The sequence below is a fragment of the Aulostomus chinensis genome, chromosome 6 (genome assembly GCF_037954235.1).
Source record: "Aulostomus chinensis isolate RoL2024-O1b breed Wild chromosome 6, RoL_Achi_v1.0, whole genome shotgun sequence".
NCBI lineage: Eukaryota > Metazoa > Chordata > Actinopteri > Syngnathiformes > Aulostomidae > Aulostomus > Aulostomus chinensis.
Genome location: NC_141325.1, coordinates 19,440,524 through 19,465,494, shown reverse-complemented (window position 1 = coordinate 19,465,494; position 24,971 = coordinate 19,440,524). Strand labels below are relative to the sequence as shown.

The following is a 24,971-nucleotide window of genomic DNA, read 5'->3' as shown; positions in this document are numbered from 1 at the left end:
GGCATTAAAGGAACTGCACTAAATTGGTTCAGGTCGTATTTACTAGGTCAATCTCAGTTCGTACTCACTAATGATAATCCCTCTGAAACCACTACAGTCAGTTATGGTGTTCCTCAAGGGTCTGTGCTTGGACCAGTCCTCTTCACCCTATACCTGCTTCCTCTAGGTCACATTATAAGGAAGCACTCGATTAATTTTCACTGTTATGCAGCTGTACTTATCACTGCATCCACATGAAACAAATCAGCTGACAAAACTGGAGGCCTGTCTAAAGGAAATAAAAACATGGATGACCCATAATTTCCTTTTATTAAACTCTGACAAAACTAAAGTTATTGTGCTGGGCCCAAAACACCTTAGAAACACCCTATCTGATGAGATAGGTACCCTGGATGGCATTACCCTGGCCCCCAGCACTACTGCAAGGCAACGAGGAGTTCTATTTTGATTCAGATCTGTCCTTTAACTCCCACATTAAGCAAATCTCTAGGACTGTTTTCTTTCATTTACGTAACAGTGCTAAGATCAGGCACATCCTGTCTCAGAAAGATGCAGAAAAACTAGTCAATGCTTTTGTCACTTCCAGGCTGGATTACTGCAATTCCCTTCTATCAGAGCTAAGTTTATTCTGTAACTCAGAATGGTCATTTGTTATACAGATTATTTACTGTAATAAGCCTACTTGATTTTAGTTTGATAATACACAAGTCAATGTACAGTAGTTTCTATAAGAGTAACGTGTCCCTTTAAGAGAGCTCACAGAGCAGGTCACATGACTAGACTCAGGAAGTAGAGCAAAATTGACAAAGCTGTTTCATTTTTCCCCTGCTGTGATCTAAGCAAACAACTGTTCATATCCTCAGTTTTTAGTGGCATCGTTGGTATGTTGCTGTCTTCGGAGTTAACTGAGTTCATAATTCCTTATTTGGAGTCATGTAAAATTGTAATTGACAATGTTAGACGATCGTTTGAGATAGCTAACGTCAGTCTGGAATCCCACAGTCCTATCCAATGCTAGCTAGCATTCTGCTGCCATCTAGTGGCCATTTTGTGTTATGCACTCTTCGTGGTGATAAATAAGGATGCATAGGGTTCTTAGACATGTGTTCATTGATAAATATAAATACAGTGATTTGATACATAATTTAGTACATAATTTAGACAATTGCTGTACATAATTGGTCGTCAACAATCAGGCACCTTCATATTTGACAGAACTCATAGTCCCCTGTTATCCAGCTAGAACCCTTCGCTCCCAGGATGCGGGGTTACTGGTGGTTCCTCGAGTTTCTAAAAGTAGAATGGGAGCCAGAGCCTTCAGCTATCAAGCTCCCCTCCTGTGGAACTGTCACCCAGATTTGGTCTGGGATGCAGACACCCTCTCTACCGTTAAGAGCAGACTTAAGACCTCCCTTTTTGATCAGGCTTATATTAGGGCTGCTTAGGCTGGCCCTTAGATATGCTGCTATAGGCTTAGACTGCCTATGGACCCATGACACAGAGCCCAGGGTGCACTGGACTTCACTCTCTTCCTCTCTTTCCTCTCTGTCCCCCTGTATGTGTTACTAACTCATCTTCTTCTGGGAGCCTTCGGGTCTGGAGGAGGCTACAGACCTGAACAGGCTCAAGCAGCCACCAGTAGCACCACCTGGTCATGTCCAAGTCTGTCCATCAGTCTCTTCCCTTTTTCTCTCTCTATATTTCTATACCTCTCTTTCCTTCCGTATATCTCTTTTCCTCCATTATCTGTCTTTGTCTCTGCCCCACTCTCCTGCTCTCTTTCCCCCCAACCGGTCAAAGCAGAAGGCCGTCCCCATTGAGGCTGGATCTATTCGACGTTCCTGCCTGTCAAAAGGAAGGTTTTTGTCGCCACTGTTGCAGGTTGTGCTTGCTCATGGAGAATTGTTGGGTATAAATTAATTGAAGGAGTGTGGTACTAGACCTGCTATCCATGTAAAGTGTCATGAGATAACTTTTGTTGTAATTTGGTGCTATACAAATAAAACTGACTTGACTTGATCTAATGTTCAGGGTAAAGCAGTTGGGCAAAGATGAGACCAATGAGACTGCTGCGCTAATATCCTCCATCCACCAGCTGCCCTTCAATTATCTGGATCATGTCAGGCTCTTTGCTTCCAATTCAATCAGTTTCTATTTACACTTACTGGAGGAGGCTCAATTTCTATATACTGTTGAAACTACCCTTACATGCTAGATAAGCTGGCTGGAAAAAAGGTCTGTGTTAAAGGAGAAAGTAGGAGCTAGTAGGAAGTTGTGGCGTTTGCTGAAGTGTTCCTCTGCTCATGTGTCTGTGTTCAGCCTGCTGCTCTCTCTGTCTCTTCTCTTGGTACTCCATCTTGCTACTGTCATGACACTTGTCTCTGATGATATAATCAGGCAACAGACTGAATATGGCTCAGGAGGTTGAGAGGTTGTCTAGCCATGGCAAGGTCCATTCTCACTATATTTAACCATTCATACTTGACCTTGTGGTTCCAACAACATCCACAGTACGCTGCGGTCCTTTCCACTGTCAAATCAACAGCGTCAGAAATCTCTAAATGGTCAGGAGTGAGTTTTCAATGCATTTTGAAAGAGAAGAATTACCTTCCACCACTCAAACAATATTTTTTCAACTACTCACAAAATCCCCCACACAGAGGACCATTGCAAGACAGCTCCAAGCTCATTTACTGAACTGGTAGAATGCATCTGCATGCCACCGACTGACCGTGTGCAACATCACCTCGCTTCCAAATGGTTTGCCAGGCCATCTCAATGTTGTCCCAATTACCCTCCTCAATCCACCCCACGTGTGATTCATGGCATTGGGCGGCCAGTCTCTCGATCTATCTCTTCCTCCAGCTTGCCACCAGCTTTGAAGCCTCTATGCCTTTTCCTCAGTGTGGAAAAAAACAGCAGACCAGTAATGCAGCTGGAATGTTGCAAACACTTTAATGGGTCCATCCAAATCCTCCCTGTCATAGACAGGCTGAATAAGAGTTAAAGCAATTACCTCACAGTCATGCATTGTCTCACATGGCTATTCATTCATTTGCCCTGCTGAACATATTCCAGGCTATTGTAATGCCATTACAGACTCCCTCTCTCATTTTCCTTTTAGGCATTCGGAAGCTTGGCTCCTTGTGCAAAGACATATCCAAACCTGGTGCCTCACCACATCTATATCAAAAAAAGGCATTTCTCCTCCAGACCTCTTATTCATCACAGAGTGTGGTCAAATAGCAACCTGATCCTAGTTCAGGGATCTTGCATAACAAGTTCTCTGGCCATTAATCCAAATTGGGAAAGCCTTAAGTTCCTCCAGCAGAGGGGTCCTAGATCACATGATTAAGAAAGTGGGTCATTGGTCTTCACACACTTAGCAGTTCTACATCCACTCTAACCTGCAAGCTGCTGCTGATCTCCTTCGAAAGCTTCCCCACATCTTCAAAACATTCAACATTATCTTGTTTCATTCATTCCATATTTCATCATAGCAATAAATCTAAAATGTCTAGCTAATTGTCCTTGCTCATGAGTGATAGAATGGAGAACTCCTAAACTGGTCACTTTGGGTGATATGGGTGGAGTTAGTCAACCCTCAAGACATTTATCTACATTTTATTGAAAAAGCTAGATATTAATATTGAAAATTATTCTCACACATATTTAGTCTATAACTAGAGAAGAGCAAACAAACACTTCCTGTATGTGTTGTGTAGCTTTATTGATGACACCAACCTGCATCCACTGCATTGCTGAAAGAGGAGGCATGTTTATCTTGACCATTAATCAATTGAGTGCTTTCACACTGGCCATAGAGCCGCTAATTTGCTCGTCTTTTTTGCAGCTTGGTCCGAGGTCTCAGACAGAGTGCGGATAATTAGGGGTCAATTTTGGCCCGGCAATATTCCTCCTCCAAGGGTACACTTATTGCTGCCTTCACTGCTATGTGAATCCAAGCCATTAATGTCCCGGCTCAATGTGAGATGGGTGGGGGTGTCGTTGATGACGCGAACTTGCAAGTATAACACTCGCCGGTTCTTCCAGGTCAAACACTCCGAGTATGTCAACACCGACACTACTGGCACAGAGAGTGGCAAACTGCTGTTTTGAAACTTACAGACTGTCATGGGGCTGAATATTCTTCTGACACATCATCACTTCAGCAAGATGAGCACCTGCAGAACCACTGAGATCAGGGAGCTGCTAACCATCACTGGTGAGAGGACCATGGATAACCACCCCATGGGACTGTGAAGGATGGCTTGCTGTATGAAAAGGTTGCAGAGGAGCTTGGTTGATGTGGGTATCGCCACGGGGCTAAATATTCTCCCGACATATATGTTGTACGTGACTATTAACGCGCAACTTCATGCTGCATGTCACGTCACATGTTTATGCCCCCACAATTGGTGTTTTCTTTGGAAAGAGAAAACTTACGCCTCATTTTCACACAGACAAGATGGCAAGTTCCAGCCTCTACCGGGCCACAAATTTTGCGCATTCTGTGTCTAAAAAGTGCTATTGACTTTAGTTGTCCTTTTCTGTTTTCACTATCTGTTTGCATGGTGGGTTTGTATGTGCACATATGATGAAGGAACTAAGGCTGCAACAATGAATCAATAAATTGATTTAAAGTCGATTAATAAATTCGTTGCAAAACGAATTTGATTATCGATAATTCATAAGCAAAGAAACGCGAGTGTTTTTCGACATGTAATGCCACAAATATAAGGGGGAGACAAGCTATCTCTCTTCCGTAAGAGTTGCGTGCACTCGCGACCGCAGATCACAACAACAATGGCGGTGTCCATTGCAGCAGCATGTGGCGAACTTTGCAAGGAAGACTTCGCTTGGCACGGGAACATGACCGTCATGAATGAACATCTGAGCAGAAAGCATGTAGAGTTTAGCTGAAACACTATGTGTATGTGTAATTACCGGGCGGCTCTAGATCGGATCCGAGCTTTGAGCTGTAATAGAAACCAGGCTTTAGCATGCAGCCCTGCACCTTAAAGCCAAAACATCTATGTCATCTATACATCTATACCTGCTGCATGCCAGATAATAGAATCAAGAACATGAAATGACTATTTCAAATTAAAAATAAATGTTTTAATTTTTTTTTTGTCTGTATTGGTAGTTAGAACATGCCTAAAACAACTTCATGCTAAATTGTAAAGGTAATTGAAAAAAAGTGCGATAATCCGATTAATAAATAAAATAATTGCAGATTAATCGATAATTCAATTAATCGTGAGTTGCAGCCTTAGAAGGAACGTCTTCTTACAACAATGTAGTACCACAGTTCATTGCTGTTTTGGTCTCCAAAAGGGATATAGTGAGTCAGGAGATACCTGCTCCAGGATGACATGTCCGTGGTGAGCAATATTAAACAGGCCTCACGTAACTCTAAAGGGCAAGTACATTTGAGGGATTTACATTCATTAAAACTGAAGCTGACATCATTATGATGGAAGAAAACTGTCATCTCTAAACACCAACACACACACACATACACACACACACACGCAAAATAAACCATCCTGTAATTATTGTAAAGGGATGAGGCAGAGTGGCAAATCATACTAAACACTGTTGGTTTTTGAACTCAAACTCCTGCAAAGAGACAGGCCTCCTTTACTTTTTTTTCCGAGAGTAGCCCAGGGTGCATCACTGCTCAGACTCTGAAACAAGACTCTTGCCGTGCAAGCCATTTTTTTCTATTTTCCACCAACTGCTTCCCTAAAACTCCTCCGATAGGAAGGGAGGGTTGAGTTGTTGAAGGATTTGTTTATTACGGCAAAGCTCCTCAAACAAGTCCAAGTATGTGGGCCAAATAAAATATGTATCATTTATGTAAGGGAGGGAGGGGCCATACCCTGGTGAGACTTTTCCAGCATAACAGCATCCTCCATCACTACACACCCTGACGTTCCCATCTCCCTACACTGTTCATTACTAACACAACAGCACTATTCCCATGCTAGCATCCTCCTCGAAAACAAAGGATTATGTCTGACCTCCAAGGTAGCCAAGCCCCTCTTTTTTCTCTTAATCAGAAGAATGACAGAGCCACAACATCCACAACCTTGATACAGGATGAATGAGGTGAAATGGTATTATAACAACAGTTTTTTTTAACAGGCAAGCTCATTAAGACCATAAACAAGTGCAAGTATGTACGACCTCAGGATTCTGGAGGGTTCTGGAGGCCTAATTAGGTGCTGTGGCTATGATGGGAGTCGTGAGTAAACATCTCCACCATACATTTCGATCAGGACAGCTCCCATATTGAGAAATATTTAAATGAATATATGATGAACAATACATTTATTTGGTTTGATGATGATGGGGCGACACAGTGGTGCAGTGGTTAGACTTGTCACCTCACAGCAAGACGTTTCCGGGTTCCAGCCCCGGCTCGGGCACGGGATCTTTCTGTATGGAGTTTGCATGTTCTCCCTGTGCCTGAATTTACAAAGACATGTAAATGGAGACTAGGCTAATTGAATACTCTAAATTGACCATAGGTGTGGTTGTGAGTGTGAATGGTTGTCTGTCTATATGTGTTGGCATCAACATCATGAGACAGAAGTGTCTAACTGATGTTTCGTCAAGGGAAAGAGACCAGATAAATGGTGGGGAAAAACAATGGAGGTACTTCAGTCGGTATACGACATTATCAGCCCCCAGTAATACAACTTCCAATAGTTATGAAAGTCAAGATGACGGCTTCTGGGCCCTCCTCAGTGACAGCAGTTTGTCAAGATAATGGACAAGGCCAAAACAGCAACCATTTCTCTCAGAAGTCTCTATAACACATATGTTTTACAAAGAACAAGTGACTGATCTTCTATCAGTAGCACATAGAAATGTGTCTGTCCAGCCAAGCAGAATGAAACCATTATCTCTACATGTCTGAGGAAGTTCTTTGTTTGTTCTCCCTGTCTATTGACGCTATTGATCTTTGCACTGCAAACACACACAAGCACACACACACACACATACACACACACACACACACACACACGCACACACTCACAAACACACCACACACACTCATTAATGGCTGCTGACCATCAGCTCTGCCCATCAGTGGCAGTAAAAGCCATTAGGCCAGGGCTACTCACCCTGTTAGGACAACCACAAAATCCATTACGTTCCAGCCATTGCGCAGGTATGAGCCTTTGTGGAAGGCGAAGCCCAGCGCAATGATCTTGATGCCAGCTTCAAAGCAGAAGATTCCAATGAAGTAGGGCTCTGTGTCATCCTGCAGTAGAGAGCACAGAAAACTTCAGCAGCCTTCACTCGCTATTAATTTCAGTGTTTACTTTTTTATTCTTTTTGAACCCTAATAATGGAACAAATAATAAAGAGATGGAAACAGGGAATCAAACTGGCCAGAATTGAAGTAAAATATTGTAAAACTACACAGTAGCATGGAATGGTCCTTTGGGTCCTTCACTGTATACATTTAAAAGGTCAAAGAGGTTGTGAAAAAAAATCAACAATCCCATATGGCTGCTAAACAAAGTCAGCATCAGCACACAACAAATGCTCAAATTAATTTTAGAATTATGTTTGTTGTATATGCAGTTTCTTAGGTTTTGATGAAAAAGTTGCTCAGTTACAGGACAGACACAAATGGAGATTGCTATTGGTTAGGCCACAGTAGCAAAAATAATATGTCCTCTACGTGGATTTATAATCACTGTTGTCCACTCAGAATCTCTCTTACTTTCACTGTCACGTTTATATACAAATTGCTGGGAGGGGGTGAATTGAGGTAGGATTTGTGAAAAAAAATTAAAAATAATCAAGACTCTCCAACATTTGTGACTTTAATCTCTGAGAATTTCTTTTTTCCTTTTCTCAAATGTGTGACTTAATGATCTCAGAAAATATTCTCTTATTAACATGACTTCTTTTCTGAGCACAAAAGTGCTGGTATTCCACCCTGAACGTGAAAATGTTGTGTATTTATTGACCCAGCGTTTGTACTAGTGCTTTGTGTCATGCAACAAGTTTTTTTGAACTTTTACAATCTTTTGATGGAACACCCTCACAAATCATTGTGAGAGGCAGAATTGTGCCTCTTTATTCCTCCTTTTTGCTCTGAAAATCTAGTTAAAGATTACCTTGCACAAAACTCTTGCAACCTTGTGTGCGTCTTTCAGCTACGAGATGCTAGCTCCGTTCAGAGAAAGCATGCGCCAGATTTGGCACTCTGTTTCTCTACTTTCAATCACCACTCTTGATTATTATCATTCATAATCAATTAATCCATATATGATTCTGCTCATCCCGTACAATCCCAGCTTCACCTTGAACTGGTCACCTGTCAATCACAGGTCAAAAATCCTCACTAACAAATGACTGAATAAAATGAGAAGGACGAGGTAGAAGATGCTCCAATTGAGTCCACATTTGTCTCTCATTACTGACCCAAATCATCCAGCTAAGATCACCCTAGTAAGCTGGGCAACAGTGCAGTGCTCACTGATCCCAAATCATCTCATGCAGCTTTCTTTTGATCTTTTGTCATTACTCTCATGTAGCTTTCGTTTTAAGGTCACTTTGTTTAGCTGGACATCAGCTTCAATAAAGGACATTTCAGCTGCCACCTCTACATCTCAGCTTCTCTCAAATTTTTGTTTTATGTACGCGTGTGCGTGCATGCTAGCGTGCGTGCGTGTGAGCGTGTGTGCGTGGGTGTGTGTGTTTCTGTGTGTTCTCACAGACTTGAAGTCTCATGCCCTTTTATGGGGACTGGAGGGTCTCCTTAAATAGGAGCAACTGGTACTTGCTAGAACAGTGGGCTCATCATTAGAAACACTCAACTGCAAGAAGAACAAACGTAGGACGATGTTGATGAGGTCATGTCATATCAACATCATCATGAATTTTGTCAGACATGGATTCTTATCAATGGGAGTGTAGATCTGGGTACTTCCTCCCTCAGCACACAGCTGAACACCTACCACCTCTTTGATTGGACAGAGGGGGTCACAGCATGTGCTTCTGTCATGGAGGGATTACAAGAGTGAGGCCGGGTAAACTGAGGTAATAACACTAAGGGGGATCAAAGGCAGTTTCCCAGGGGAACTCAAGGGGAAGCAGAATAGTTCCTGGCAGGAAATGGTAAAATCATTCCCTGTAAACTGAAGATTGTGTCCTAGAAACAGTGACAGCATCAGCATTGATGCATGAATATTTGGAGTATAACATTTTACTCAAGAACCTCCATACCAGGAGCTTCAGCCTGGAGCCAGGTCTGGACTGATTCCACATCAAATACATCATCAGCAAACCTCCCTCTGTCACTGTCATATTCAGTTGTGGCAGTGTTGTTTTTTTGTTTTTTAATTAAAGAGAATTTCAGGCAGAGTAGCAGTCATCCTTGCTCTATTTTCTTGCAAGAGGGCAGCAACCCACCAAAAAAGAATGTCTAGCTGGTGTGTGACAACAGTCTTGCAGGCTGCTTGTATCCCTGGCTGGCTAAAGATGTTTACCATATTGATCCTCAAGACTACAAACAGAGTGGCCAGACAGACCTACCAGATAAGCAACTAACCTATGACCTTCATAGATGGTAAATAGCTGTCCAAGATATTGAGTGAGGGTTCAGTTGTTTTGTTTTTTTGCCTCACTCCACTCCTTGAGCTTCCAATACTCACATCAAACATAAAAATCCTGCATTATCTTAACCTTGAAAACCAGGCTGCATAAATAATTCCACTTTATATTTAGGGTTTGGCCATGCTGCATTTGGGATGCTCCTGACGAAGGCATCTGCAGTGAAAGTTACAGAAAGAGTAATATGGACACATTCCAGCACACAAGCGTGTTGTTAAGCATTACACTGACTTACAACTTGACAACAGTAGTTGACAGAGGAGTAATGTGTTCACTTACCAAACGCTCAGACATGGGGGTCTTGTCTAAGGCTGGCAGATGCTGCTCCAAGGCCAGCACGATGCAGTTGGCGATGATGGTGGCCAGGATCATGTACTCAAAGGGAGTGAGTCTGTTAAGGAGCTAAATAACACATTATCCACATGCAAACACACAAAAAAATGTAGTCACCACAATAATCCTATCTGGAAACATCTATATCTAATATGTGTGTGTGTGTGTGTGTGTGTGTGTGTGTGTGTATATATAGAGAGAGAGAGAGATAGCGCTAGATAGGATTGTTATTGTATCTTTTGGTATGAACAAAATCTGTCAGGGTTCTTGTGCTGTATGTTGTGAAAGTTGAGAATCCCTACAGCCCCAATGCACAGCTGGCTGACATCATATAGGCCATGACACCACTCCCTTTCATCTGATGTGTGTTTCAGGATGTTTGAGAGACAAAATGTGGTTTTATTGTCAACAGGTGGAAGCCTCACTGACATCATCATATCATTAAAGCTGTGAAACGTTTGGTTCAGCACTCTCAGGGGCTCAACCTACATCAACCTGCAGGCACCCAAGTGGGTAAGCTCTGTCCACTGCAAGACACACACACTTAATGAGCTTTTACAAATAGCAACATGCACAGGGGGGTAAGTTTGCCTCTAAGGCTTTCCAACACAATGCTTCAAACAAAAATACTTTGTGAAATGTTACATTTTAACTCCGTCAAATTGTGCTTCCTGATAGAAACCATTAAAGGCAATCTTCCATTCACCTATTCACGTGTGAATGGGTCACCGGTTACCAATGTCAAGATTAAAGGATATGGCCATTCAGTGATCTTTTTAGCGTATTTTCGTATGACGTTGTCTTCGCTAAAGATGAACAGAGAGCGGTTAACGGTAAGGCAGTTCTGCTTGACCGGGATGGGGTTGTAGATGGCCATTGTCCGAGCTCTCTGAGCCATCGTCTGCTTGTAGATCCTCGGGCCCCCCGGAGGCCCCGATGGCCGGCTGGCCCCTCTGGTCGGGCCGGCGGGGCCGCTGCCCCCGTAGCGGCTGGGTAGATCATCCTCAAAACGAGCCATTGTGGGAGGGAATTGAAGAAAGAGAAGAGCCGGGGGAGAGCCGGAGGAGACCAGGGGCATCCCCGCGTCCCGTTGCTGTCTATGGGTCCCTCGGTGGTCACTCCCCACCGCCTTTCGTCCCCTCACACAGTCATTCGCTCACTCACTCCGACGTGACTTCGCTGCTCCAAGACAGACTTTTACATCCCATCGTGTATCATCTGTCTCTGAGGAAACAGAAAGGCGGCCGACTGTCACCGGGAATCCACAAACAACTGCTGTATAACGGGAGCTCCACGGGTGACGCCTCTCCCACCTCACTAACGTGCAGCACTAGTCAGCCGAGACTAGCACGTGACCCGGGAGACGCCAGTCAGCGGCTCCACCTGGACCGGCCCTGTTTCCATAGCGACAGGGAGTCGAGCGCTACACCGGGATCAAGTCAGCCGGAATTAATACACTTCCGTTGTGGTTTTCAAAACAAGAGAATCTTTCTAGAGACATACGGTGCATGCATACTGTGAACTCATTAAACACGCATGTAATCTCATTTAATACACACACATACACGCACGTATTTCTACGTTCTTCAGCAAGGGTCTTTCGGGGTTGTCATACCATGAAAGTCAAAGAGATTTTTATCTGAAATGACATTTTATTGCAATCGAGTCATGCGAACTTGGCATCTACACTGATTTCAGTCACTACAAAGCAGTCTTTTGCCCCCTGATTGCATGCGCACCCAGTATTTTTTTTTACTCAAGAAACCCATCTATAAATTTCAGAATTCCTATGGCTGCTTTTGTCTTCTGCCACATCATGGATAAACACTATTGACCCAATGCCATTAGAAGCCATGCCATGTATAGGCATATCACAATGGCTCCCACTGACAACATTGCACAGCCTAAATTCATATATTTCTGTATTCCCCAATGCCAGTTGAATCTGGTAATGTATGACACGTACTTATTATCTTTTGAAAAGTTTTTTTGCAAAATTGCGTCGAATGAGTAAACCTTTTTCAAACTCGTCCTAGGTTCTTCGACAGACAACATGAAACTTTGTACATATGGCATACAGATACTCTTTGCAAAGTGTAAATATCAAAAAGTTATAACTGATCCACTTCCTGTAACCTGCAGTCAAAAGAAGTGTTATGTATTTTTGCAAGTGTTCCCAATTAACATTAAAATTGGTCCAGACATTAGCAATACATAAACGTATGTGCCAAATTTGGTGCCAACCAGGGGGCGCTATAACACAATGCGTAAACTGAAAAATGTCCTTCTTCAAACTCCTAAGGCTTTTTGTCCTTTTTGATAAAAAAAATGTGCACAGTGTAATTACACCATTGATGTTGTCCAAATTATTTTGATTCCAGAAAAATTGCAAGGGTTATCGACAAAGAAACATCCCTTTCGAACCAAACCATGACCTGTGAGGGCATGGATCCCACTCATAGTGCAAGTTTAGAATTCATGTACATATGTATGACTTTACATTGAATGTGTTTCTTAAAGGCTAAAATAACAAAAATTGTCTCACTGTCCAAGTATAAATGTACCTACCCTTAATGACATATTGATGAAATATTCAAAACAAATTGAAAATTTTGTGAGATAACATCAGATAGTCTTTGAAGAATCTTCACAGAACAAATTATCCTGAAGATGATTAGAATAGATGAGGATGAGTGGCAGATGTTTGAACTGAGCTTATTAGTCTAACGCACAGGTGTCAAACTGATCCAGTAAAGGGCCGGTGTGGCTGCAGGTTTTCATTCCAACCGACCAAAAGCAACACCTGAATCAACTGAAATCAATCAAGCTGTGTCCACACAGCTCATTTGTTGGATCAGGTGTTGCTTTTGCTTGGTTGGATTGAAAACCTGCAGCCACACCGGCCCTTTACTGGATCAGTTTGACACCCCTGGTCTAACTTGACTCATAGGTAAAAAATGCTGAAGGTTTGCTTTGGCTCATCATGCCATTGAAGAAATGTTTGTCACAGTTGGGAAGTGAAGAACTCAACATCAAACAAAAGAAACCTTTCTACAGAGAGTGAGTAGCCATCCCCTCTCTATTAGAATATGTTCACCATCGAATTGTGGAATGGACTCTCAAAATGACCAACAGAAACATGATCTCTATGGTAGCAAAGGAGGTAATAATGAAGGAAAACTTTTTTTTTTAAGAAATGTTTAATCAATGATCCGATGAATCACAAAAGTCATGTTCACGCTAAAAAACACTATCACTTGACCAATATTGCACCAATAGGACTTGCGTATGTCAATTTTAAAATCGTCTCATTGCTTTTCTCGTAGGTGGTTCATTATCAAGGGAAGTGACCTTGCATCTTCTGGTTTTGTAGTCGGTTTTCTTCTGTTTCCTGCCTGATAACTCCAACCAGTGCCACTCCCACCTGAGACTACCTCAGAGCTACTGACGTCAGTGATGCTGAAAGAGTATGTGTTGGTCAGTGAGTTGTCTATCTCCTGGAGGAGGAGTAGCGACACTTGAGTGAGCCACACTGGCAGCTAAGGTACTTGCTCTTTACCCTCCAGTAGTGATCACCATAGTCCAACCTGAGGAAGAGGAGACAGCAGTTTGTTCATCAGACATTGCATCTTTATTTGAATATTTGACAACAGCTTCACTCACTACCTCACCCCATCTGCTCTCCAGCCTTGATGGGCCTGCTAGAGAACAGGGCAATCCTAGGGAAGCGGAGGTCCTGGTGCATAGTGAACACCTTCACAGCCAGCAGGTTGGGCTCACACAGATGGTTGATGAATCGGCCAATGTTACCAAACAGTCTTGCGTCAATACAGTGGATGTCACCCACCTGCACAAGAACACACATCACCCCTTGGTTTTACTGACAAAGTGTTCATGTGAGCAGGTTGATATTAACTGGGTGGAAGAGAAGATACCTACCTACATACATGGGTACTTCAAAAGCGGGACATAATTTGTGAGTGGACTAAAGACCCAAGGACAGTGTTTGTGTGGGGGGTGCACTGAGCTGTCCTAGTAGAGGACGTGTCCAACTGCTTGCATGTTCAATCACCTTATTATCCAGGGTGAAGAGGAAAGAATCATTCTCCCGTTTGTCCGCCTCAGCATCAGTGATGATCTCCCCCACATACCTGTGAAAGCAGAGAGGGAAGACCTCAGCATAGTTGTTTGTCAGTTTTTCATGGTGGAAAACATTGACTCTGAGGGCATGTCCTTACTCGCAAATGAATGCTCCCTGAGGGACATCCTGCATGGCCCGCACTCCCCAGCCCATGGTCTGGGTCCTGAAGAGCTGCAGTCTCATTCTGAAACAAAAGTCTTTATGTCATCAGGAGCTAATGGAGCAGACTGTAACATGACTACGAGGACTAACCTCAGGAGACCAAGAAAGGCAAAGTTTGAAATTCTATTTTTCTATTCCATTATCTCCATATAAGGTTGTATTTTCTCATCATGAATTAGTGGCATATACAAATAAAACTCACTTGACTTGACTCTTATGGCTGGTTGTGGCTCTTGTAAGTCTCATTTAAATCCCCAAATCTAAAAAAATCAATTTCTACAAGTCTCCAGTGAATTCTCGCTGCTCCACAGTCACCACAGCTATTTATGGCCGTTCTAATCAATGATTTGGTTTCCGCCAAAAGCAAGTCTCTGTGCTCCACTATGGCAAGAATATGTGGTGAGAGACTTGCATTTAACTATTCTGTCACTTGTCGTTGATCTTTGGCTGCATGAGACAGACTTTTAGAACATGGCGGATAACTATCCGGTCCCTTAATGATCTTTGGCTGGTCCTGATTGGACGCTAGCATTAAGAAAAAAGTAGAAGAACTGGAAGATGAGAACAGCATCTGACTGGACAGCAGACCAGAAATTGTCATTGCTGAAATCATTTAGCAGGACTACAAATTTTTGAACTGAAAAAAGTGAAACACTGTCAGTAATGATATTGGTGATTACAGTGATGAAAATAAATAGTTACTGCACTACACTTTATGCTTGGAATTCCTAACATTGGACTATTATCCTTATTCTCAAATACATAATCCTAAAGGTTATCAGTTAGGCCTTGCAGCACTCCCAGTGATAAAAACGTCTTGAGCCCTCAAGTAACAAAGTTCAAGTATATGGAATAAACACAGCCTTAAGTACAATTTTTGTAGAAATGGGCTCAATAACAGTAGTTAAACAAGAAAAAAAAGTGATCCACTAGTGGAGTTTCTCAGAGAAAATGACGTTTTCACCATTCTCCCGACTGGTCTTGGCACAAGAAAACTGATTGGCTGAGGGTGCTTGTATGCCAAGTTGAAGTTAAACAAGACATCATTGTCTGTTTCTGATCAATCCAAAAAGGATCAGTTTCTGTATTTGTTTCTAAGGAAGTAAACCAGCAGTTAGTGTGACCTTGACCAAAGTGTGAATTTTGTTTTTTAAAACTGATCAATGTTTTTTCATGGACATCACCTCCATACCATTTATCTGTGGAATATGTAATGATCAGAAAGAGTGTTTTCCTCCCTCTCTCTTAATTTCTTCATTTGGACTGCAAATATGAACAAAAAGAAAACAACTCTTACTGATAAAATAACTATTTCTCATTAAAAATGAAATTTAGTTTTGTTACATTTTGTCAATTATATTTTTTGCTGTTCTTTCAGTGACCCTTCGGAGTTTCTGAAACAACTTCCTTCAGAAAATGAAATGAACAACAAACTAAGGGTTGTGGGGGGCTCGAGCCTATCCCAGCAGCTACGGGCAGGAGGCGGGGTACACCCTGGACAGGTCGCCAGTCCATCGCAGGGCCAACATATAGAGACACGCTCACATTCATACCTACGGTCAATTTAAAGTATCCAATTAGCCTGGTCCCCAATTGCATGTCTTAGGACGGTGGGAATAAGCCGGAGTACCAGAGAGAACCCACACAGATACGGGGAGAACATGCAAACTCCACACAGAAAGATCCCATGCCCAAGCCAGGACTCGAACCCGGAACCTTCTTGCTGTGAGGCGACAGTGCTAACCACTGCACCACCGTGCCGCTGGGAGGTATACATTACACCAAAACATCATGATTATAGTGCCCAGCGGTCAAATTTGTAAAATTTTTGTTAATCATGAATGGCACATGGCACAATGGTGACAAGATATTTGAGTAAATTTTGGTTCAGAAATTATGCAGTATTTAATTATTCCACCACCTAGCGGCTTAAACATGTTTTTTTGTGGCAACACTGGGGCTCCCAAAGGGACTGTCCTCTCTCCCTTCCTCTTCCCCTTGTACACCACGGACTTCAGCTACTGCACCGAGACCTGTCACCCTTCCGAAATTTTCTGGTGATTCTGCAGTAGTTGGATGTATCAACAAGGGTGACGAGACTGAGTACAGGGCTGTGGTGGACAACTTTAGCTGGGTTTACAAGGAGCCTAATACTCCAATTAGAATCGGATAAGAAGCCCAAACCAAATAAAAATGTTCCATATAAACACCTCAATCTGAATAAAGAGGCCTAAACCAAATGGAATTTCATTCAGTTTCACAGGGGTAGAATCGTCCTTTTCCCAAACCGATCAGATGTAAAATCTTATCATGTAAACGGTGAAACGGAATGCTGTCAGGCTGTGTTCTTTCATGCTCTGTCTTGATGTAAATGCACAGTGACGTTTCCTCACTTGACAAAAATGGCAGCTTCCAAGCAGCAGTACACGCAGAACTGGTCTGCGGCGGAGAGTTTATTTTTAATACAAACTCTCGAAGACCTGAACATTATCACAAACTTAGACGGAAGGAAAACAAGAAATTCTGAACTGTTCAAAAAAGTCCACGAAAAACTCAACGAAGCCGGCATCGACCGAAGTGTCGAACAAATTAGAAACCGCTGGAAAACTCTGAAGACCGGCTACTACAAGGCTAAACAGCACAACAAAAGTGGATATGATCCCACAAACTTTCCGTTTTTCGAGCTGATGGACGAAATTATGGGTGGTTCCGATTAAATGAAGTGGCACATGTAAACACCAGATCGGAATAGATCACGTCACATGTAAACAGTTGACCTGAACTCTTCAATAGGAATAATTTCAATCGGAATGAAGAAAAAGTCTGCATGTAAACGTGGCTAGTTTAGTGAGAGTAGAACCATCTGCAGTTCAACATGGCAAAGACCAAGGAGCTGGTGGTGGACATGAGGAAAACTAGGGCTCCAGTGTCCCCCGTTTCCATCCATGGGACCAGTGTGGATATGGTGGAGGACTACAAGTATTTAAGGGTGTACTTGGACAATAAACTGGACTGAACTAAAAACACAACGCCCTCTATAAGAAGGGCCAAATTCGCCTCTATTTTCTGAGGCAGTTGAGGTCCTTCAACACCTGTCGGACAATGCTGCGGATATTTTGGGTCTGTAATGGCCATGCTGTGGTGTGCTGGGGCAGCAGACTAAAGGTGAAGGACGCCGACAGACTTAATAAACTTATCCGCAAAGCCAGCCATGTTGTGGGAGGGGAATTGGACTGGACAGCAGTGTCAGAGAGGAGAATGTTGTTAGGATCATTTTGGACAACACTTCACACCCTCTATCACATGCTAGCAGGAAAAGTACTTTCAGCCAGAGACTCATCCCCCCACGTTGCACCACTGAGCACCACAAATCATTCTTGCCGGTGGCTATCAAAGTGTTTAACTCCTCCCTCTTAGATACAGCCCATCTTATGGAGTTGTTTCTCTTGTTAAAATTGTGCAATAAAACAAAATCCTATTCACTAGTGCAAAAATGTAAATATGTACAAAGATACCTCCTTATCTTCTTTATTTTCTATTTTTCTTTATTATATATTGTTTGTATTAATATTTTTGAGATTGTGTTTCATTTCTATTTATCTTATTTTATCTATATCTTCGATAGGTTACTTCCTCCTTATTTATCTTTACTGTAAAATGGAGCACTACAATCCAACAATTTCCTGCAAGGGATTAATAAAGGATTTCTGATTCTAATTTTCATGTTTAGAGTGGGGAGCTGAATTACCTAACCAAATTTGGTATCTATTGGACATATCATTACTGAGATAAAAATTAGTTATGGTTTTGGTGTCACCTAGGCGTAAATGGTGGCCAAATTGAGAACAGACATTCTGTGATGTATGTGGACCAATATTGTAAAGTCTGGTGCTGATAGGACATTCTGTTAATAAGATATTGCACCACTTCCTTATTGGACTTATCATCTAGGAGTTTCAAAAAGTAAATTTTGTGATTTCGCCATTATGCGAAAAAAAATGTATAGGACAAAATGGGTGTGACCTATCTCAGGAAATTCAGCTCGCTCGAGGGAACGTGTGATGTCACTCCTTTTGGGCTCGGAACTCTAATAATATGACAGCAGTAGTGAGCTGACAGATGGAAGAGCTGCAAATGTCCTCTCACCTCATTCCATTTTGGACGACTCGGTTTCTGCAGGTCCTCCAGCATGAGCAGGCATGGTTACACTCAAAGAGCACTGGTGGTTCATGATGGTTGAAGTCCAGAGGTAGACGCCCCTCCTGCATACAAAGCCAGAAGCACCAACCAAGGATGAAAATAAGGCATGGATGCACAAAGCACACTGGTTCCCTGAAAATATTTCTAGTTACATCAGGTGGGCAGAATCTGAAAAAGTTTGAGAACCACTACCTGGACCTTGTATGTCAGACACAGAGTACAGTATAACTTATGAGAACCAAAATCAGTGTGTGTGTTTGTGTGTGTACACTTACATTGTCATACCAACAGCGTAGACTGAGTTGACCACACATGCAGGTACTGGACGAGCAATTGTCTGTGCAACTGCAGTGCTGAAAAAGATAATTCAACATAAGGAATGAGGGCATTTTGACATTTGGGAACTTTATTTTTTGTTCTATACCTTTAACTGCCACCTCTCAATGTTTCTGCTCACACTGTAATTCAGGAACCCTTTCAAAGACTTTGATGTAAGCTTGGACATTTTCCATCTGACCTTAACTGGATTGTTATGCTTTCTAGGTTCTGTTGCTAAGTTCCTATGGAAGCCACACCGGATTATTGATTTTCACAGAAAATAAAATACTACCAACATGTTGTTCCATGTTATGCCTGACTGTTGTTGTTGACCCCCATAAAATGATATTTTGTCTCTTGCAATGAAGCACTGAACTCATGGTCAAAGCAATCGTGTACATTTTCTTATTGTGTTAGCTTCTTATAAATAATATTAAAGTTTAACAATATATCAATTTAATGTGGACCCTCAATAGACTCCAGACCCCATGTTGGCCACTTATCTAAAGAACTAGACTATGCAAGAAGAAAATGTAATTGGCTGTTGAAGACAGTACGAGATAGCAACATTTTTAAACTGCATGTTTAGATTAAATTAGTGATTAATGATACTTGTAGTAAATTTGTCACTTTTGTAGGAAGGTGACAATGTACTGCTTTCAAAAATTCTTTTAACCTTCCACAAGTACTACATTTGTTGGAGTTAGCAGTTATTGTGTTTGTGAAATGCATTACATTTGCGGAGTTAATACATTGAAGAAGCAGATTGGTATTATGTTTGTGGTTTATTATTTTCCACACGAATCAAAACCCGCTGCAATCAAGAAAGATTTGACTTTCAACTTTCACACATAATGTAATTCATAGATGCTCAAGGACAGCTTCTTAGGATAAAAAAAAATAGGTTGTAGCTCGACTGTGTTACTGCAGTTGGAGAAATTTGTTGTTTGTTTTTTTAAATAGTGTTTCACTTATGAGTTGTTGATCCTGGAAGTCAGAATCAGTTTGATGGAATATGCTTCCATCTTTACCAAACTGAAAACAGAAACATGCTGAATGAGTTGGGCTAGCAGCCCATAACAACATATCATATTGCTTAACGAAAATAATATAGATGACGTGTTCAAGCTCAACATTATGGTATAAATCCTCCAATATCTGCTTACTTACTTCTGCAATAGCTGTTGTCAAGCTGTCACTCTGATTACAACATACCAAAAGCAAAGTGTCTCTCATCTTTCAGTTCAGGTTCTGTCCTCATATTCATTAAAACAAAATCATTTTTGATTGCTCTCAAACCTTATGGTAGACTGCAAAAATAGATAACAAAGAACACCCCAGCATATGTGGAGAAACAACTTTTATTTGCAAACAAAACTATAAGATAATTACGCATTAATTATACTTTTCATTAAAAATGATTGCAGTGCAAAGTTATGCCTATGAATCAATCTTGTGTATTTTGCTGTCACATCTGTTTTTTTAAATGACTTACTCTAAATTTATTTTTAATTGAATAATGAAAAAAAATTACTCCCATGGGCCATCACTTTCTGCTGCTGAAACTGCAACTGTTGCACCATGTTCTGCTAAACCTTCCCTTCTGCTTGCTGCAACTGGTTCAAAATTCCTGCACTTAGAAATATGACTTTAGTACAAGAGAAAAATAAAATAACCATTAAAAATGGCATTCATTCTCTACTGTTTAATCAATGCAACAAAAATGGCCATAATCATCCATTTTATTACATATTGATATTCATGCATTTCAAATGGTGGAAAACATGAAGTTGCAGCTTGGAGTTAAGCAGTATGTTCGGGGCCAGGGTAATGTGAGTTCACCTGCAAGTGAGTGATGTCCTTATCAATGTTCAGTGGGGACGTCACACAGCTCTCCGGTATGTATTTAAAGTTTTCAGGGCATGGCTCACTGTCAACACCATTGACACAGGTTATAGGAATGGCCTCGTATCCCCGGGAAATATCCCTATTGAAGGAAAAGCAGAAGAGTGGGGGGGTGTCTATTATATCACGTATGTAGATAGGAGTGTATTTTAAACATAACAGAGACACAAACATTAAGATGCTCTGTGTGTGTGTAAAAGAAAGAGAGAAAGAGAGAGACACATAAACACACTCCCTTTGTGAGATTGTCAGGGAGATTTTGTGTCAGCATACAACTCGTGGCCCCCAAACAACAAGCAATCACTTCATAAAGGGGTGCAGCATGTGGTAGTATAACATCATGGATATTTGAAAGATTGTGAATCCCATCACAATACCCCACAGCTGAGCGGCTGAACTGTATCATAACAGATTCAAGAATGGAATTTGGGGATTGAGAATTTATATTAAGTCAATGTTAAAGTTGACTGGAGATTTGAAAATATGACTAATTTAAAATAAATAATATCAAGTATTTGCACTAAACTTGAATTAAGTCATGATGGCTTCTTAAAACATGTTTTGTAATGCTGGTCACATTTAACAATAATAAAAATAAATAAAACAGCCCTCAACTATTTTTCAGACTGAAAAATGGTCTAAGTTAGGGGCGGGGCTACAGGGGGGGCATCACGCCCCTGGCCCAGGCCCCAATAGGAGGTGGGACTTGAGAGAGCTGGGCCTCTACTATGGCTGGGAGAGGTGGGAGAACGCGGGCCCTCCCCTGACATGTCCAGAGGAACCCCAGAGAATGGGCTTAGACTGTTCAATACCACTCATCATGTACTATTGTACAGGGGTTATATAGGTTGCCCCAGTCAGGACTGTCTCATGGTTGCTGAAAACTTCCCAAGAATGACTGACTTTAGTGATGTAGTAGGTGTAAAATATTGAATAAAATGTTGTGCTGCATGACTGGCTTTATTTTCACTCTCACGTGTAACTTTATGACACGCAAATTTACAAGTGGATTGCCGATATTGTCTCCAAGTTTATTTTGGGTAAAACTCGTCACCAACCATCCACCAACGTGGCTGCTGCTCTAGGGTAGAGCCAGACCTGGTACCTGACAAGCAGCCTCCCTCCTCACTCACGCTGGACACTGGAAATGAAAGCAGCCACAGGTCTCCCCCTGTTACAGATGAAACTCAGACCGCGGATGATGAAAACCCTCCTCTGGAATGTTTTATGAATGATCGGACCGATTTTGCTGAAAACATCCAGGACGCCAATATTAAAAGATACTAAACTAAACTTTATAGCTACTGATACAGGCTCTGAGTTGAAATAGTTAAACTGCTTTGAATTTGTGTTGTTTTATCATAGTGACCATGTAGCCTAATGTTTTTGTTGTTCTCTTGGTTTGTCATACTTCATGTCCATTTGATGGACTTCAAAATGACATAGCTGCTCTCCATGGTGCTGAAGCTTGTAAGCCCCGCTGTTGAAGGCATATGTATGTTGTAAAATGTTATCATGAGCTTTATTATTTGGGTTTAAAGGGCCCGGTCATTTGCCCTGACCCCCTCCAGGGTCTGACTTCTTCCACTAGAGGTCTAAGTTTATAGCTTTTACTTTTGACATATTCTATAATGTGTTGTGTGGTCATAAGGTTAAGTTAGCATGTGATAGTTGGGAGTGGTTTAAGGTGGAGTTATCCGGTGTAGAAAAGGAAAACAAATCTCAGATCTGCTGCACTCACTTGTTGACCAGACTATATCACTGTTTGGTTTTCAAATTATATCTGTTCCCTGTCCCTAACTGCTCTACTGTAACTGGAGTCTAAATACCTCTTTAAAAAGTTAAATAAATGATGCTTAGACTACCGGGGGTTGGAACAAGTTAGGCCCGCCAGTCCTCAATGACTGTAATATACTGAGGGAAACCCTGAACTCTGTGTCAAATGCTCTCAGTTTCTCATGGGTAAAATGCATAGGTGGGAACACAGCAATGGAGCCCTGTTTGTTTGGTTTGATTTGTCTGCCAACAAAGAAGTGTACCAAGTTACCTTGCTGCATCTGAGTCTCCACCAGGTGCAGCTTGGCTTCAAAAGCTCTCACTGCACCATATGTGTAGGTGTAACACAGTACTATACCTGAAGCTGGATGCTGAGCACAGTTTGTTGCACAGAAACACCAAGTCACACATCCACTTTTCATCTCTGTTGTGTCTTTCTCTCTGCTTTATATAAATTGAGGATTTCCTCATGCAACTCTGTTACATTGTCTCCCTCTACTGGCCTGGGAATTTAATGTCTCTGTGTTTCTTCTGTCCCAGGTGTCCACGTGTGTAATTGCTGCTGGGGTATTGAAAGGACAAAGTTCAACGGCCCATCACAGGTTGGCTGAGGTGGCCATCCGTTCCTTTTTCCTCTTTGTGTTTCTTTTGTTCTCCAGTCCAGCCCACGCCTGACATCTCTCCTAGTTTTGAATAAACTCATTTATAACACTCCATCCTTGTCCTGATGTTAGTTCTCCTGTGATGTTTTGTGATTATTTGACAGGGGTCATAACATAAATTGGGGGCTTGTTGCTTTTGATCTTTCGGGATTTGTTTAAAGTGAGCTGCTGTGATTGCAGCAGGTTGTTTGTAGCACAGTGCGTGCTGTAAACTGCAGGGATTGAATTTAAGCTGTAGGAGTTCGTGGACAATCCATCGCTGGAGGTGGTCCAGCATTGTAAAAAGGAGAATCTGTTTGTGATTGCTGAGCATTATGGGGTGGATATGTGTAAGCGGGCAAGAAAGGCGTTCTGGTGCAGGAGCTGTGTGCAGCACTGATTGGCAGAGGGATCTTGCCTGCGGTGCGGGTTGCTCCTGAGCAGGTGTCTCAGTCTGTGGGTGAGTCAGTGAGGCTTCAGGAACTTGAGGTTGAGTTGCAGCATTTGTCCATTAGGGAGAAGGAGTTGCAGCTTGCAAAGTAACTTGAGATGAAGAAACTCAAGATTCATACATAACATATGCGAGACTTGGATTTGGGGTCAGCTGGGAGACCAGCGGAATGTGATGTCGCTAAATACATACGTTTAGTGCCTCCTCTTAATGAGTGTGATATGGATACATATTTTTTGCTGTTTGAGCGGGTCGCTACAACTTTCAAGTGGCCTAGAAACGTGTGGACATTATTGCTCCAATGTGTTCTGGTGGGGAAAGCGCAGCAGGTGTGCTCCTCGCTTCCCCCGGAAGATAGGGGAGATTTTGATAAGGTGAAAGTGGCTGTGCCTCGGACTTATGAGCTGGTGCCAAAGGCGTACCAGCAGAAGTTCCTGAGGTTGTGGAAGAGACAGGATACATTTTTGTTGAGTTTGTTCATGAAAAAGAAGCCCTTTTTGACTGTCGGTGTTTTTCCAGCAGTGTGACAAAAGTATGGTTTGATATGTATGGTCTCCCTTTCACATCCCCAACACGTTGTGCTGCTGTCCCATTAAAGATTCTAATTTGAGTCTTTGATTCCCCAAATTATTCCTTCAAGAGTATGTGTGTGTTTTAAAAGATAGGCAACAGAAAAATCAACCAATAGAACAACTGGGAATCACTTCCACAAATGTAGACATTAAACATACGACTCATGTAAGCACACATTCACTTACACACACACAAGTAGTAGTATTGCCATCTACCTGCTGAGCACTCGCTCACCATGACAGTCCCTCACTCTCCTGGCATCCTTCAGTTTCTTGCTGGTGTTTAGGGTGGCCCAAACCTTGGAGCCAGCAATGCAGCAGTCCAGAGCTGTTTGTCCCTCCCGGTTCTTCTGATCGATGTCAACTCCACGAGACAGAAACAACCTGCAGATGGACATTGAATTTAAAAATCATAATAAATATCCCAATGTATAATCTCTGGATGCCAGGGAATCAATCAAGATGGACGTTAACACCCCAAAGGATAGAAATCTTGGATTATATAATTTAGGGATGCACCATGGAACTTAATTTTCTCTAGCAGTCCACAAAGGATAAAAGCAATCACAAATTTTGTCTTTACATACACCATTTTCTTACATAAGAAGCGGAGAGTGAGATCACAAATGGTCAATAGAAGCACACACCATAGATGTATACTTGCATACATAAAGCTGCACGCTTGTAACTGGATCAAAACAAATTTTAATGGCAGGTCTGAAATAAGCCACTGACCCTGATCAAGCCATACATATCAAGTTATCTTCCTCCAACCAGTAAATATGAAGAGAATTTGGACGGGGGGTGAGGTCGACTGTGGGAAGTGC

The 24,971-nt window shown here is 42.0% G+C and overlaps 2 protein-coding genes across 5 annotated transcripts in view; both read right to left on the bottom strand.

Annotated features, from left to right (window-relative positions):
* cacna1ba (calcium channel, voltage-dependent, N type, alpha 1B subunit, a) overlaps nt 1–10,081 on the bottom strand; it is a 268,054-nt gene extending 257,973 nt beyond the window's left edge. Inside the window, exons 1-2 of the mRNA XM_086205228.1 lie at nt 9,925–10,081; nt 7,140–7,279 (exon numbers count right to left, since the gene is read on the bottom strand). Of these exons, the coding sequence (XP_086061354.1) occupies nt 7,140–7,279; nt 9,925–10,017 (233 nt within the window). The 5' untranslated portion in view covers nt 10,018–10,081. The remainder of the gene's footprint in view (nt 1–7,139; nt 7,280–9,924) is intronic.
* Nucleotides 10,082–13,078: 2,997 nt separating this feature from the next.
* LOC147260392 (histone-lysine N-methyltransferase EHMT1-like) overlaps nt 13,079–24,971 on the bottom strand; it is a 50,012-nt gene continuing 38,119 nt past the window's right edge. The window contains exons 16-23 of one of the 4 annotated variants that reach the window (XM_086206953.1): nt 24,361–24,528; nt 20,642–20,786; nt 18,757–18,834; nt 18,428–18,543; nt 14,217–14,303; nt 14,051–14,129; nt 13,650–13,825; nt 13,079–13,565 (exon numbers count right to left, since the gene is read on the bottom strand). In XM_086206953.1, coding sequence (XP_086063079.1) covers nt 13,469–13,565; nt 13,650–13,825; nt 14,051–14,129; nt 14,217–14,303; nt 18,428–18,543; nt 18,757–18,834; nt 20,642–20,786; nt 24,361–24,528 — 946 coding nt within the window. In that variant the 3' untranslated portion in view covers nt 13,079–13,468. The remainder of the gene's footprint in view (nt 13,566–13,649; nt 13,826–14,050; nt 14,130–14,216; nt 14,304–18,427; nt 18,544–18,756; nt 18,835–20,641; nt 20,787–24,360; nt 24,529–24,971) is intronic. The other 3 variants (XM_086206950.1, XM_086206952.1, XM_086206951.1) reach the window with 3 other exon arrangements.